At 40.5% G+C, this 14,366-nt stretch overlaps 1 protein-coding gene and 1 long non-coding RNA gene across 2 annotated transcripts in view; one reads left to right on the top strand and one right to left on the bottom strand.

The window, feature by feature from the left end:
* LOC133540048 (uncharacterized) overlaps positions 1 to 14,366 on the bottom strand; it is a 119,753-nt gene that overhangs the window by 104,720 nt on the left and 667 nt on the right. Inside the window, exon 2 of the long non-coding RNA XR_009803531.1 lies at positions 13,866 to 14,021. This is a non-coding gene — a long non-coding RNA (uncharacterized LOC133540048). The remainder of the gene's footprint in view (positions 1 to 13,865; positions 14,022 to 14,366) is intronic.
* marcksl1b (MARCKS-like 1b) lies at positions 11,180 to 13,503 on the top strand. The gene is made up of 2 exons (XM_061882523.1): positions 11,180 to 11,513; positions 12,069 to 13,503. Exons 1-2 carry the CDS (start codon positions 11,427 to 11,429, stop codon positions 12,621 to 12,623), a joined length of 642 nt encoding a protein of 213 aa, XP_061738507.1. The 5' UTR covers positions 11,180 to 11,426; the 3' UTR covers positions 12,624 to 13,503.

The raw sequence follows: 14,366 nt of genomic DNA, 5'->3' as shown, positions 1-14,366 counted from the left end.
AATGAATCGAAAGGGTCGGGGCGACCAGCATGTGTTCCGAAGCGCCCGAGTCTCGCAAAATCAATTTGACTGATTGGTCACAGCGAAGATCAATTTGTCACATCGAACACTAAGACTCTTTTCTTCACTTGAATTGAGATTTGTAGTGCTAACAGCTGTGACCAGAAATGGGCCTGGGAGACAACGATCAGGTGGAATGTGCACGATCATCACATTTTTTAATTTGGTTTTGTTTTTTTTTCCGTCTCCTCGCTTCTTGGTATGTTGTTGACGAGCGGAAGTGAACAAGAAATCCAGTCATGGCGCCATGAGGACTCAGCGTGATGAACTATTAGTCCCAATGCTGAGCTTGTTGTGGCTGCACACAAATACTGGACAATAGGTACAACAGATGAAAACTCTATTCAGCATTGTGTGTACGCTCATGCTGGCTGTTTGCGCGCCGCCGCTGCACAGCAAGCAACACCAGAAGCGGCTTTACCACTCTCCGTCTCGCCTTCGGGCAGTGTTTTTCAAACTTTTTGGAGCCAAGGCACATTTTTTGCGTTGAAAAAGTCCGGGGGCACACCATCAGCAGAAATCATAAAAAACAAAACTCAGTTGACAGTAAAAAGTCGTGGTCGCAATTGTTGGATATGACTTTAAAGCATAAGCAAGCATGCATGACTATAGCTCTTATCTCCTGTGTGTAGTTTTTACTTCTTGTCATATGCTCCTATTTTGGTGGCTTTTTCTCTTTTTTCGGTATTTTCCTGTAGCAGTTTCTTGTCTTCCTTTGAGCGATATTTCCTGCATCTACTGTTTTAGCAATCAAGAACATTTTAGTTGTTTTTATCCTTCTTTGTGGGGACATAGTTGATTGTCATGTCATGTTCGGACGCAGTCTTTGCTCCACAGTAAGTCTTTGCTGTCGTCCAGCATTCTGTTTTTGTTGACTTTGTAGCCAGTTCAGTTTTAGTTTCGTTCTGCATAGCCTTTCCTAAGTTTCAATGTCTTTCTTAGATGAACTCCCCTTTTTGTTTATTTTTGGTTTAAGCATTAGATACCTTTTTACCTGCACGCTACCTCCCGCTGTTTCCAACATCTACAAAGCAATTAGCTACTGATATGGAAGAGTATTACACGGTTACTATGCCGAGCTCTAGACAGCACCGACACATCACACCCTGAATTATTTGGACTTTTTTGCCGTTTTCTTGTTTGTAGTGTTTTAGTTCTTGTCTTGCACTCCTATTTTGGTGGCTTTTTCTCTTTTTTCGGTATTTTCCTGAAGCAGTTTCACGTCTTCCTTTGAGCGATATTTCCCGCATCTACTTTGTTTTAGCAATCAAGAACATTTCAGTTGTTTTTATCCTTCTTTGTGGGGACATTGTTGATTGTTTTGTCATGTTTGGAAATACTTTGTGGATGCCGTCTTTGCTCCACAGTAAGTCTTTGCTGTCGTCCAGCATTCTGTTTTTGTTGACTTTGTAGCCAGTTCAGTTTTAGTTTCGTTCTGCAAAGCCTTTCCTAAGTTTCAATGTCTTTCTTAGATGAACTCACCTTTTTGTTTATTTTTGGTTTAAGCATTAAATACCTTTTTACCTGAACGCTACCTCCCGCTGTTTCCAACATCTATAAAGCAATTAGCTACTGATACGGAAGAGTATTACACGGTTACTCTGCCGAGCTCTAGACAGCACCGACACATCACACCGTGACTTATTTGGACTTTTTTGCCGTTTTCTTGTTTGTAGTGTTTTAGTTCTTGTTTTGCGCTCCTATTTTGCTGTCTTTTTCTCTTTTTTCTGTATTTTCCTGTAGCAGTTTCATGTCTTCCTTTGAGCGATATTTCCCGCATCTACTTTGTTTTAGCAATCAAGAACATTTTAGTTGTTTTTATCCTTCTTTGTGGGGACATTGTTGATTGTCATGTCATGTTCGGAAATACTTCGTGGATGCCGTCTTTGCTCCACAGTAAGTCTTTGCGGTCGTCCAGCATTCTGTTTTTGTTTACTTTGTTGCCAGTTCAGTGTTAGTTTCGTTTCGCATAGCCTTTCCTAAGTTTTAATGTCTTTCTTAGAGGAATTCACCAATTTGTTTATTTTTGGTTTAAGCATTAGATACCTTTTTACCTGCACGCTACCTCCCACTGTTTCCAACATCTACAAAGCAATTAGCTACTGATACAGAAGAGTATTACACGTTTACTCTGCCGAGCTCTAGACAGCACCGACACATCACACCCTGACTTATTTGGACTTTTTTGCCGTTTTCTTGTTTGTAGTGTTTTAGTTCTTGTCTTGCGCTCCTATTTTGGTGGCTTTTTCTCTTTTTTCGGTATTTTCCTGTAGCAGTTTCATGTCTTCCTTTGAGCGATATTTCCCGCATCTACTTTATTTTAGCAATCAAGAACATTTCAGTTGTTTTTATCCTTCTTTGTGGGGACATTGTTGATTGTCATGTCACGTCCGGAAATACTTCGTGGATGCCGTCTTTGCTCCACAGTAAGTCTTTGCTGTCGTCCAGCATTCTGTTTTTGTTTACTTTGTAGCCAGTTCAGTTTTAGTTTCGTTCTGCATAACCTTTCCTAAGTTGCAATGTCTTTTCTTAGAAGAAGTCCCCTTTTTGTTTATTTTTGGTTTAAGCATTAGATACCTTTTTACCTGCACGCTACCTACTGCTGTTTCCAACATCTACAAAGCAATTAGCTACTGATACGGAAGAGTATTACACGTTTACTCTGCCGAGCTCTAGACAGCACCGACACATCACACCCTGACTTATTTGGACTTTTTTGCCGTTTTCTTGTTTGTAGTGTTTTAGTTCTTGTTTTGCGCTCCTATTTTGGTGGCTTTTTCTCTTTTTTCGGTATTTTCCAGTAGCAGTTTCATGTCTTCCTTTGAGCGATATTTCCCGCATCTACTTTGTTTTAGCAATCAAGAACATTTCAGTTGTTTCTATCCTTCTTTGTGGGGACATTGTTGATTGTTTTATCATGTTCGGAAATACTTTGTGAACGCCGTCTTTGCTCCACAGTAAGTCTTTGCTGTCGTCCAGCATTCTGTTTTTGTTGACTTTGTAGCCAGTTCAGTTTTAGTTTCGTTCTGCATAGCCTTTCCTAAGTTTCAATGTCTTTCTTAGATGAACTCACCTTTTTGTTTATTTTTGGTTTAAGTATTAAATACCTTTTTACCTGCACGCTACCTCCCGCTGTCTCCAACATCTATAAAGCAATTAGCTACTGATACGGAAGAGTATTACACGGTTACTCTGCCGAGCTCTAGACAGCACCGACACATCACACCCTGACTTATTTGGACTTTTTTGCCGTTTTCTTGTTTGTAGTGTTTTAGTTCTTGTCTTGCGCTCCTATTTTGGTGGCTTTTTCTCTTTTTTCGGTATTTTCCTGTAGCAGTTTCTTGTCTTCCTTTGAGCGATATTTCCTGCATTTACTTTGTTTTAGCAATCAAGAACATTTCAGTTGTGTTTATCCTTCTTTGTGGGGACATTGTTGATTGTCATGTCATGTTCGGAAATACTTGGTGGATGCCGTCTTTGCTTTACAGTAAGTCTTTGCTGTCTTCCAGCATTCTGTTTTTGTTTACTTTGTATCCAGTTCAGTTTTAGTTTCGTTCTGCATAGCCTTCCCTAAGCTTCAATGTCTTTTCTTAGGGGCACTCACCTTTTTATTTATTTTTGGTTTAAACATTAGATACCTTTTTACCTTCACACTGCCTCCCGCTGTTTCCAACATCCACAAATCAATTAGCTACTGATACGAAAAAGTATTACACGGTTACTCTGCCGAGCTCAAGACAGCACAGACACTCAACAACAACACATCATTTGCAGACTATAATTACTGCTTTGCAAAAAATATTTTAAACCCAAATAGGTGAAATTACATAATCTCTCACAGCACACTTCGCGGCACAGTGGTTGAAAAACATTACCTTAGGAAACTTGGTCGTAAAACGACCATGCACTTCAAGCAAACGTCCGTTCATTCTAAACTGCAAGTTTTGTATATAGATTCGGCACACAAAAAACAATAAATCATTATTGCATGACTCTGGATCAGTGTTGATAAAATCACTCATCAGACACAATTTAGGAACAATATGATCCAAGAGCTGTATTAAGAGTTTGGGTAAAGCAAAATTCCATCCATCCATTCATTTTCTACCGCTTGTAACTTTTGAGGTCACGGGGGGTCGCTGGAGCCTATCTCAGCTGCATTCCGGCGGAAGGCGGTGTAAACCCTGGACAAGTCGCCACCTCATCGCAGTAAAGCAAAATTACTAAAAGATTTTCTTGGCAATAAATTTAGCATTTTTTTTTTTTTTTTTTTTACAAAATTGCTCAGATCCGATGTGATTTGGAGTCCCGATCTGATACTTCGTCAATATGTTATAGAGGGGAAAGTATTTCATAGTGAACAATAATAGCAAACCCAATAACATATTTTTTTTAAAGGTTATTTAACTAAATGTAAAATGTGCTAGTATTTAATACATTTGTGGAATTTAATGCGACATAAAAAAATGTATCAAAATAAAGTGGCTAGTGCACGATAAGTAAACACAAACCAAAACCACTATTGGTTTCCATTTAAATCATTAGGGGTTTTCCCTCAAAGCTTTACTATATCCAGAGTCTTACTCCCTCACTTTGTAAACAATAACACAAAATGCCCCAAAAATGACATAATGAAGAACAAGAAAAAGAAAAATGTCACTTCAGTATCGTTTAAATACTGATACTATAGTAGGTATCGATAAAACATCGACATTTGGATCGATCTTCCCTATTTTACATTACTACATTAACAGTTAGCTCCTTGTGTTGTCCTTCTGGGTATATGTGTGTAGAGATGCTTGGCCATTTATTTTCCTCCAGTTCTCCAGTGATAATAATATTTGTAAGAAACATACTTTATTTGCCGCCATGGTGGTGAGGATTTGTATCTTAGAGGCGGCTTCGCACTGCGGATAAACGTCGCGTCGTTGCAGCTAGTTCTGAAATTAGAGCCGGTGTTGTGGCAAGATATGCATCCTTCTGGAAATGATGCAACTCCTGCATGTGTGTAACAAGGAATATGGAAATGTGATGGCTAAGGGGTGCTCGAACAAAAACGATTCACATCCAAACCGCAATTTTTATTTATTCAGATTCTAAATCGATTCATAATAAAAAACATTTTTATAATAGTAATATTTTTAAATTTTTTGCCATTTAACTAAATGTTTAATTATTATTACTGATACAGTTACTTTCGTTAATTTATAGTGTTGTATTTCTTTTCAACTGCTTTGTAAATGATGTAGTGTAGTGGAGCTGGGATTGTGTCGGGAGTTGGTGTTGCGATGTTTTCTTTTATCAGATTTATTAACGTTATGTGATTTTTGTGAATAAAATGTTTAAAATACATATTTAAAATGACGTCTTTTAGGCCAACACTGTGCATAAAATAGTAAGTCCTGCTGACTTACTATTACTAGGTGCAACATTTTTTGAAAAAGTTTTATTATAATTTACATAAATAATATATTACGAAAATTGTATTGAATTTAGAATAGAGTCTGAGTTGAATCGACACCCAAAAAGTCATAATCGAATCATGAAGCGCCCAAAAATCCCTACCTCTACTAATTGTGTCTTCTGAAAGTATCTATCATGAGAGTCGTGTTGAACTGAGAATCAATTTGGAGTTAAATTGTCTTCCAAAAAAGTCGTAATCGAATCATGAAGTGCTCAAAGATCCCTACCTCTAATAATTGTGTCTTCTGAAGGAATCATTCACGAGAGTCGTGTTGAATTGAGAATCAATTCTGAGTTGAATCGTCACCCCAAAAAAGAAATCGGAATCGAATCATTAAGCACCCAAATATCCCTAGCTCTACTAAGTGTGTCTTCTGAAAGAATCTTTCACAAAAATCGCATTGAATTGATAATCGATTCTGCGTTGATTTGTCACTCAAAAAAATCGGAATCGAATCATGAAGTGTCCAAATATCCCTACCTCTAGTATTTGTGTCTTCAGAAGAAATCTTTCACGAGAGCCATGTTGAATTTAGAATCGATTTTGAGTTGAATCGTCACCCCAAAAAAAATCCGAAATGAATCATTAGGCACCCGAATATCCCTACCTGTACTAATTGTGTCTTCTGAAGGAATCTTTCACAATAGTCGTGTTCAATTGAAAATCAATTCTGAGTTGAATCGTCACCCAAAAAAAGTCGGAATCGAATCATTTGGCACCCAAATATCCCTACCTCTACTAATTGTGTCTTCTGAAGGAATCTTTCACGAGAGTGGTGCTGAATTGAGAATCGATTCTGAGTTGAATTGTCACCCAAAAATATCGGAATCAAATCATGAAGTGCCCAAATATCCCTACCTCTACTAATTGTGTCTTCTGAAGGAATCTTTCATGAAAGTCGTGTTTTATTAAGAATAAATTCAGAGTTGAAACGTCGCCCCAAAAAAATCTGAATCGAATCATTTGGCACCCAAATATCCCTACCTCTAATAATTGTGTCTTCTGAAGGAATCTTTCACGAGTCGTGTTGAATTGAGAATCGATTCTGTGTTGAAACGTCACTCAAAAAAAATTGGAATCGAATCAAGAAGCGTCCAAATATCCCTACCTCTACCAATTGTGTCTTCTGAAGAAATCTTTCACGAATAATGAAGTGCCGAAATATCCCTACCTCTACTAATTGTGTCTACTGAAGAAATCTTTCACGAGAGTCGTGTTGAATTGAGAATTAATTCTGAGTTGAATCGTCACCCACAAAAAGTCGGAATCGAATAATGAGGCGCCCAAATATCCTTGCCTCTAATAATTGTGTATTCTGAAGGAATCTTTCATGTATAATGAAGTGCCCAAATATCACTACCTCTACTAACTGTCTTCTGAAAGAATATTTCATGAGAGTCGTGTTGTATTGAGAAAAAATTCTGAGTTGAATCATCACCCAAAAAGTCATAATCGAATCATGAAGCGCCCAAAAATCCCTACCTCTACTAATTGTGTCTTCTGAAAGAATCTATCATGAGAGTCGTGTTGAACTGAGAATCAATTCTGAGTTAAATTGTCACCCAAAAAAATCTGAATCGAATCATGAAGCGCTCAAAGATCCCTACCTCTAATAATTGTGTCTTCTATTGGAATCTTTCACAAGAGTCGTGTTGAACTGAAAATCGATTCTGCATTGAATCGTCACCCAAAAAAAGTCGGAATCGAATAATGAGGCGCCCAAATATCCTTGCCTCTACTAATTTCGTCTTTTGAAGGAATCTTTCATGAATAATGAAGTGCCAAAATATCACTACCTCTAACTGTGTCTTCTGATAGAATATTTCATGAGAGTCGTGTTATATTGAGAACAAATTCCGAGTTGAATCATCACCCAAAAAAAGTCGGAATCGAATCATTAAGCACCCAAATATCCCTACTTCTACTAATTGTGTCTTCTGAAGGAATCGTTCATGAGTCGTGTTGAATTCAGAATTGATTCTAAATTGAATCGTCACCCAAAAAGTCGGAATCAAATCATTAAGCACCCATATATCCCTACTTCTACTAATTGTGTCTTCTGAAGAAATCGTCACGGGAGTCGTGTTGAACTGAGAATCAATCCTAAGTTGAATTGTCACCCAAAAAGTCGTTATCGACTCATGAAGCGCCCAAATCTCCCTACCTCTAGTAATTGTGTCTTCTGAAGGAATCTTTCACGAGTGTTGTTGAATTCAGAATTGATTCTTAATTTGAATCGTCACCCAAAAAGTCGGAATCGAATCATTTAGCACCCAAATATCCCTGCTTATAGTAATTGTGCCTTCTGAAGAAATCTTCATGGGAGTCGTGTTGAACTGAGAATAAATCCTAAATTGAATTGTCACCCAAAAAGTCGTAATCGACTCATGAAGCGCCCAAATCTCCCTACCTCTAGTAATTGTGTCTTCCGCAGGAATCTTTCAGGTGAATACAATATTTAAGTGCTACACAGCAAATATTGCTCTCTAACACAGAACGTAACCCACACAGTGTCAAATATTATCAAGCTTTCAATATTCATTTGAAGCAGGGGGATTGTGGAAAAATTTCGTCCCCCATTTCGAAGCACTACCCTAACCTAACATATTTAGTAAAAATGGAAGCAAAAGAAGCATAATAGAAAAGAAAAGAAAACATGGAGCCTCTTCTTTGAGGGCGAGTCAAAGTGAAACTGTTAGTGTGAGTAATGATTAAGTGGGAAAAGCCGTCATGGACTCATCAAGCGTCAGTGTAGCGCTCACCTCTGCAAAGGTTGCATATTCAAGCTCCTAAAGGTCAAAACTTGCCCAGTTTACCGTACCACAGATGACACATAAAAAACATAACAAAATACCAAGAAATTCCCTTTTTACCAGTCTTAACGCTGTCGTAATTACTTCTCACAGGTGATCATGTGACATAATTATACAAGAGGAATTGTATGCATGTGCAATAATAATAAACCTTAAAGACCTACTGAAACCCACTACTACCGACCACACACTCTGATAGTTTATACATCAATGATGAAATCTTAACATTACAACAAATGCCAATATGGCCGGTTTAGTTTACTAAATTGCAATTTTTAATTTCCCGCGAGGTATCCTGTTGAAAACATCGGGGAATGATGACGCGTACGATGACGTGTGGGCGTGACGTCACCGGTGGTAGCGGACATGTTCTGCAGACACCGATCACGGCTAAAAGTAGTCTGTTTTTCTCGCATAATTACACAGTATTCTGGACATCTGTGTTGCTGAATCTTTTGCAATTTGTTCAAGATGTTGGTGGAAAGCGGTGTTTCTTTGTTTGTTGTGAAGCTCTCTCAGAAAAAAAGCTTCCTGACCCCTGCTCTAGCTGCTGGTGGCCATGATTGTAAACAATGTGAGGATTTGAGGAGCTCTACAACCAGTGACGTCACGCGCACATCGTCTGCTACTTCCGGTACAGGCAAGGCTTTTTTATTAGCGACCAAAAGTTGCGAACTTTATCGGCGATGTTCTCTACTAAATCCTTTCAGCAAAAATATGGCAATATCGCAAAATGATCAAGTATGACACATAGAATGGACCTGCTATCCCCGTTTAAATAAGAAAATCTCATTTCAGTAGGCCTTTAACGCTGTTGTAATTACTTCTCACAGGTGATCATGTGACATAATTATACAAGAGGAATTGTATGCATGTGCAATAATAATAAACCTTAAAGACCTACTGAAACCCACTACTACAGACCACACAGTCTGATAGTTTATACATCAATGATGAAATATTAACATTACAACAAATGCCAATACGGCCGGTTTAGTTTACTAAATTGCAATTTTAAATTTCCCGAGAGGTATCCTGTTGAAAACATCGCGGAATGATGACGCGTGCGCGTGACGTCACCGGTGGTAGTGGACATGTTCTCCAGACACAGATCACGGCTAAAAGTAGTCTGTTTTTCTCGCATAATTACACAGTATTCTGGACATCTGTGTTGCTGAATCTTTTGCAATTTGTTCAAGATGTTGGTGGAAAGCGGTGTTTCTTTGTTTGTTGTGAAGCTTTACTATGGAACAGAGCGGTCAAGCGAACATGGTTCTCTACCACATGTCAACCGGGAGGTTTCGGTGAGAAAATTGTATTAATAAGTCGGCTTTTAGAGTAAACATGAGCGGAGCTTTTGTCGTCCCTCCTGCAGCTGTCAAAGAGGAAGCTGCGGCTTTCTTGCCTCCTCCGTGGCTTCCCTTAGAGACACAGGCGGTCACCACACCCCTCCGACTTTCAGGTATGACTATACAATCTCAATAAAACACCAGGAACACAATAAGCAGATAAGGAATTTTCCAGAATTATCCTAGTAAATGTGTCTAATAACATCTGAATCGCTCCCACTGCCCTCGTGTTTTTTTTCAAGTCCTTCACTCTCACTATCCTCAACCACGAATCTCTCATCCTCGCTCGAATTATTGGGGAAATTGTCGCTTTCTCAGTTCGAATCGCTCTAGCTCAGGGGTAGGGAACCCATGGCTCTAGAGCCAGATGTGGCTCTTTTGATGACTGCATCTGGCTCTCAGATAAATCTTAGCTGACATTGCTTAACACGATAAGTAATTAATAATTCTGCTGGTAATCACAGTGTTAGAAATAAAGTTCAAATTATAAAACATTCTCATGCATTTCATTCCAACCATCCTTTTTCTATCGCACCTGTCCAAGATGTCGCATTAATGGTAAGAAGTATTATATTTATTATTGGTTAACCAATAATAAATATAATATAATATAATATAAAAATGTTGGTCTTACTTAAAAATGCACGTATTTAGTTGTATTCAGTGTTAAAAAATATTATATGGCTCTCACGGAAATACATTTTAAAATATTTGGCTTTCATTGCACTCTCAGAAAAAAAGCTTCCCGACCCCTGCTCTAGCTGCTGGTGGCCATGATTGTAAACAATGTGAGGATGTGAGGAGCTCTACAACCAGTGACGTCACGCGCACATCGTCTGCTACTTCCGGTACAGGCGAGGCTTTTTATATTAGCGACCAAATGTTGCAAACTTTATTGTCGATGTTCTCTACCAACCGGCATAGCTCGAGTGGCCGTGAGGGTTGCAGGTTCGATTCCCGCTTGTGCCATCCTAGTCACTGCCGTTGTGTCCTTGGGCAAGACACTTTACCCACCTGCTCCCAGTGCCACCAACACTGGTTTAAATGTAACTTAGATATTGGTTGTCACTATGTAAACGCTTTGAGTCACTTGAGAAAAGCGTTATATAAATATAATTCACTTCACTTCACTCTACTAAATCCCTTCAGCAAAAATATGGCAATATCGCGAAATGATCAAGTATGACACATAGAATCCCCGTTTAAATAAGAACATCTCATTTCAGTAGGCCTTTAACGCTGTTGTAATTACTTCTCACAGGTGATCATGTGACATAATTATACAAGAGGAATTGTATGCATGTGCAATAATAATAAACCTTAAACTACAGAAATTTCGAGGGAGGCGGGGCGGGCTTCTGCCAGGCATCGAGCACTGATTGGCCAGAGTCCGCTAGACTGGCCCACAGACAGAGCGCCGATTGGCTGAAAAAAGCCCCCAAGCCCCGCCCACCGGGTGTCGCCCCAGACCTGTTGTATGTTGAAGCGTTGCGTTCAGGCGCCGACCAGTTTAGAGGCTTTCTCTCCACCGCGCTGACAAGAACCAGCACACACGCACTGGGAACAACCGACTACAACATTGGAGAAAGGGAAGAAAAAAAAAAAAAAAAAAAAAAAAAAAGCACTTTCGTCGCTTCGCCACTGGATACGCGACTCGACCTGGGGTTTGGATTAACTTCGGGCCGACGCTTTTTTTTAGTTTTTTCTTTTTCGTTCGCTTTGGGCAAGACAAAGAAGACAATGGGCTCGCAGTCGTCCAAGGGAGAGGTGGCCGTGGAGGCCAACGCCGCCGCCGCCGACGCCGCGGCTGTCAAAACCAACGGACAGGTAATGCCATTTAATTACATTGCACAAGGCGATTTATTAAATTACACAAGCGCACGTTTGCGGGCAAGATTCATCCTTCACGTGTTGAACCTGATCCTGCAGGAGTCAGGTGTTACTTGCAGCGTCCTCACAACTTGGAGAAAAGGATGTGTTCATTTGATCAAAATGCAAGAAATGCAAGAAAACGGGGGAGGGGGAGGCGTCTTGAACGCACCTTTTTTTTTCTACGAATGAGCACCTTTCCCGTTTTATCCGGTTTAATTAAGCATTGGATTGAGTTGCGACCATCAGCGAGGGTTTTAGTGGAACATTTTTGGAGCGATTTAGTGAAAAAGAGGAGACGCGTCTTTGTTGGGGGTCTGTCTGGTACCCGCGCCTCTACCGCCGCCTGTCGACCGGCCAAGGAGCTGCAAGGCGTCGCCTCTCTTAATTGATGAGCACGACGATGCTCTGCAAACTGATCACACGTTCTCAACAAAAAACACCGGATATTGGATATTTTGCCTTTTGGTGCAGTTTTAAGATGTTTAGGATTTTTTTTTTTTTTTTTTGCAGGAGAACGGCCACGTGAAGACCAATGGCGACGTCTCCGCTAAACCCGACGGGGACGCTGCGGCCACCAACGGCTCGGCCGAGGCGGCCAAGGAGCCAGAGGCCGCCGCCGAGGGCGACGCCATCGAGCCGGCGCCCGCCGCCGCCACCGCCGACGGCGAGGCGGCCAAACCCGACGGCGAGGCGGCCAAACCTGAAGGCGAGGCGGCCGCCAAGGAGACCCCCAAGAAGAAAAAGAAGAAGTTCTCCCTGAAGAAGTCCTTCAACTTCAAACTCAACCTGAAGAAGAGCAAGAAGAACGAGGCGGTCAAGGAGGAGGCGGCCGCCGCCGAGGAGGAGAAGCCGGCTGAAAATGGCGCCGCCGCCGCCGCCGCCGTGGACGAGAAGAAGGAGGAGGCGGCGAAGGAGGATGCTCAAGCCGAGGCCCCGAAAGTTGAGGAGGGGGCTGCCAAAGAGGACGCCCCCAAGGAAGAGGCCAAGGAGGCAGCTGCCCCCGAGGCCTCCAAACCCACAGAGGAGAGCAGCTCGACCCCCGCCCCCTCTGAAAAGAAGGAGTGATTGTACGCACACGAACTGGCTGAACTGTTTTTCAAAGAAAGAGAGAGAGAGAGAGAGAGAATTTAAGAGTATATATATATATTTATATATATATGTGTATATGTATACATATGTATATGGATATATGTATATGTAAATATATACACATGTATGTGAGAGACTCCTTTCGACGTGCCACTTTCTTCGTCAAGACGACAGACTAGATTCACCCGGTCACTTCCTGCTCGACATCTGGACCTCGACGGACTTTTCAAGGCTTCGGCGAGACGACACCACCAAGCACACGCAGTCGGACGACGACGACGACACCAACGGAGGACGCGTCTTATTTCCGCCCACCTCCCAGCTCTTAGATGCCTCCTCGGCGAAGGGAAGAAGAAGACACCAACACCACTTGAAAAGACTGTTAAACAGCGGGGGAGCGGGGGGGATGAGGGGGGGGGGGGACAACGACGACAACAACAGAAAAATAGAAAACAAGAAATCGGGGAAAATTCAAGAGACTCGCCAACTTTTTACATTCCTATATTTTAACCCAAATTTGAAGTATTTTGTGGTGTATTATAGAGAACCATCTTAAAAAAAAAAAAGAAGTCTCGTTTGTTAAAAAAAAAAAAAAAAAGAAACTATAGACAAGTTTGATTTTTACCTTACTACGGAATAATAAAAAAAAAAAAGAACACTTCAGCTTGCTATGTTCACTGTTGCGGTTTGATATGAAGCAGAGTTGTTTATCTGTCGTGTGTGAGCCTGAATCTGCTTTGTCTCTGTAAATACAATTGGGATTGATTTCTGTTCTTTATTTTGCTAATGTTGACAGATGTTACTGGTTTTATTGTAAAGTTGATAATGGTAAATAAATGTTGGTTACCTGCCCGTGGATGTGGCTTTATGATCATTTGCGCCGTGCAACACGCATCGTAAGTCATTCCTCTCAGTGACCTACTTTATCAGCACAAAAGGCACATTTCTTATTATTACTTCATCATTAAAATTTAGCACATGGAGGTGAAAATACTTAAATGAAATATTCATCATTTAAGTATACGTAAAGCCCCTAAGGACTTTTTAAACATAAAAACAAGCCTAGCGCTGCTCTGTAAGTGACACTAAAATCCCATTAAAGGCCTAGTCTCATTAATTTAACACAGATATTTCACATTTATGAGGATTAGACGACAGATTAATGCATGTTTATTCTGCGTGCACTTAAGCGCGTCTGACACTACTGAACACACCAACCTTTCTTTCCATGTTATGGCCGACGACCCCTGACTGGCATCACCTCCCCGCCGTTGCACGTCAGCAGAATTGCGTGGATTGAGTGCAGCTGGGGTGGGCTCCGGCGAACAAGCGGTAGAAAAAAGGATGGATGGATGGATGGAAGGAAGAAGCATTCTTCAACATGCATGGAGAAAAAAAGCAGGGATGACCTCGTTCACATGTTCATAATAGCTTGCAAACATTTTTTTTCAATCAAGCTTTCTTCATTTAAGAGGAGGGCATCTCAGTCCTAAAAAGAAAAATTAGCTTAATTCCAAATATATCTTTATTTATGCGTTTTTTGCATCATAAAAAGGATGACTGCATTTCTCTTCCAGTTAAGGTAAATTAAGGCTGGCCAACACTGCCATCTGGTGGTCATTATTTTGATTGCGGGCACCTGTTAAAACAACATTGAGCGTTTTTTTTTTTTTAGTTAATACTTTTTTACATATTAACGCAGTGTTTCTCAACATTTTT

The sequence above is a fragment of the Nerophis ophidion genome, linkage group LG21 (genome assembly GCF_033978795.1).
Source record: "Nerophis ophidion isolate RoL-2023_Sa linkage group LG21, RoL_Noph_v1.0, whole genome shotgun sequence".
Lineage (NCBI taxonomy): Eukaryota > Metazoa > Chordata > Actinopteri > Syngnathiformes > Syngnathidae > Nerophis > Nerophis ophidion.
This window is presented reverse-complemented; position numbering and strand designations above follow the sequence as displayed.

What these genes read in the sequence shown, in the direction of transcription:
- marcksl1b (XM_061882523.1), top strand. Translation starts at nt 11,427, where the DNA reads ATGGGCTCGCAGTCGTCCAAGGGAGAGGTGGCCGTGGAGGCCAACGCC. An exon ending in CTGTCAAAACCAACGGACAG is followed by an intron (nt 11,514 to 12,068) that starts GTAATGCCATTT and finishes TTTTTTTTGCAG; the next exon opens with GAGAACGGCCACGTGAAGAC.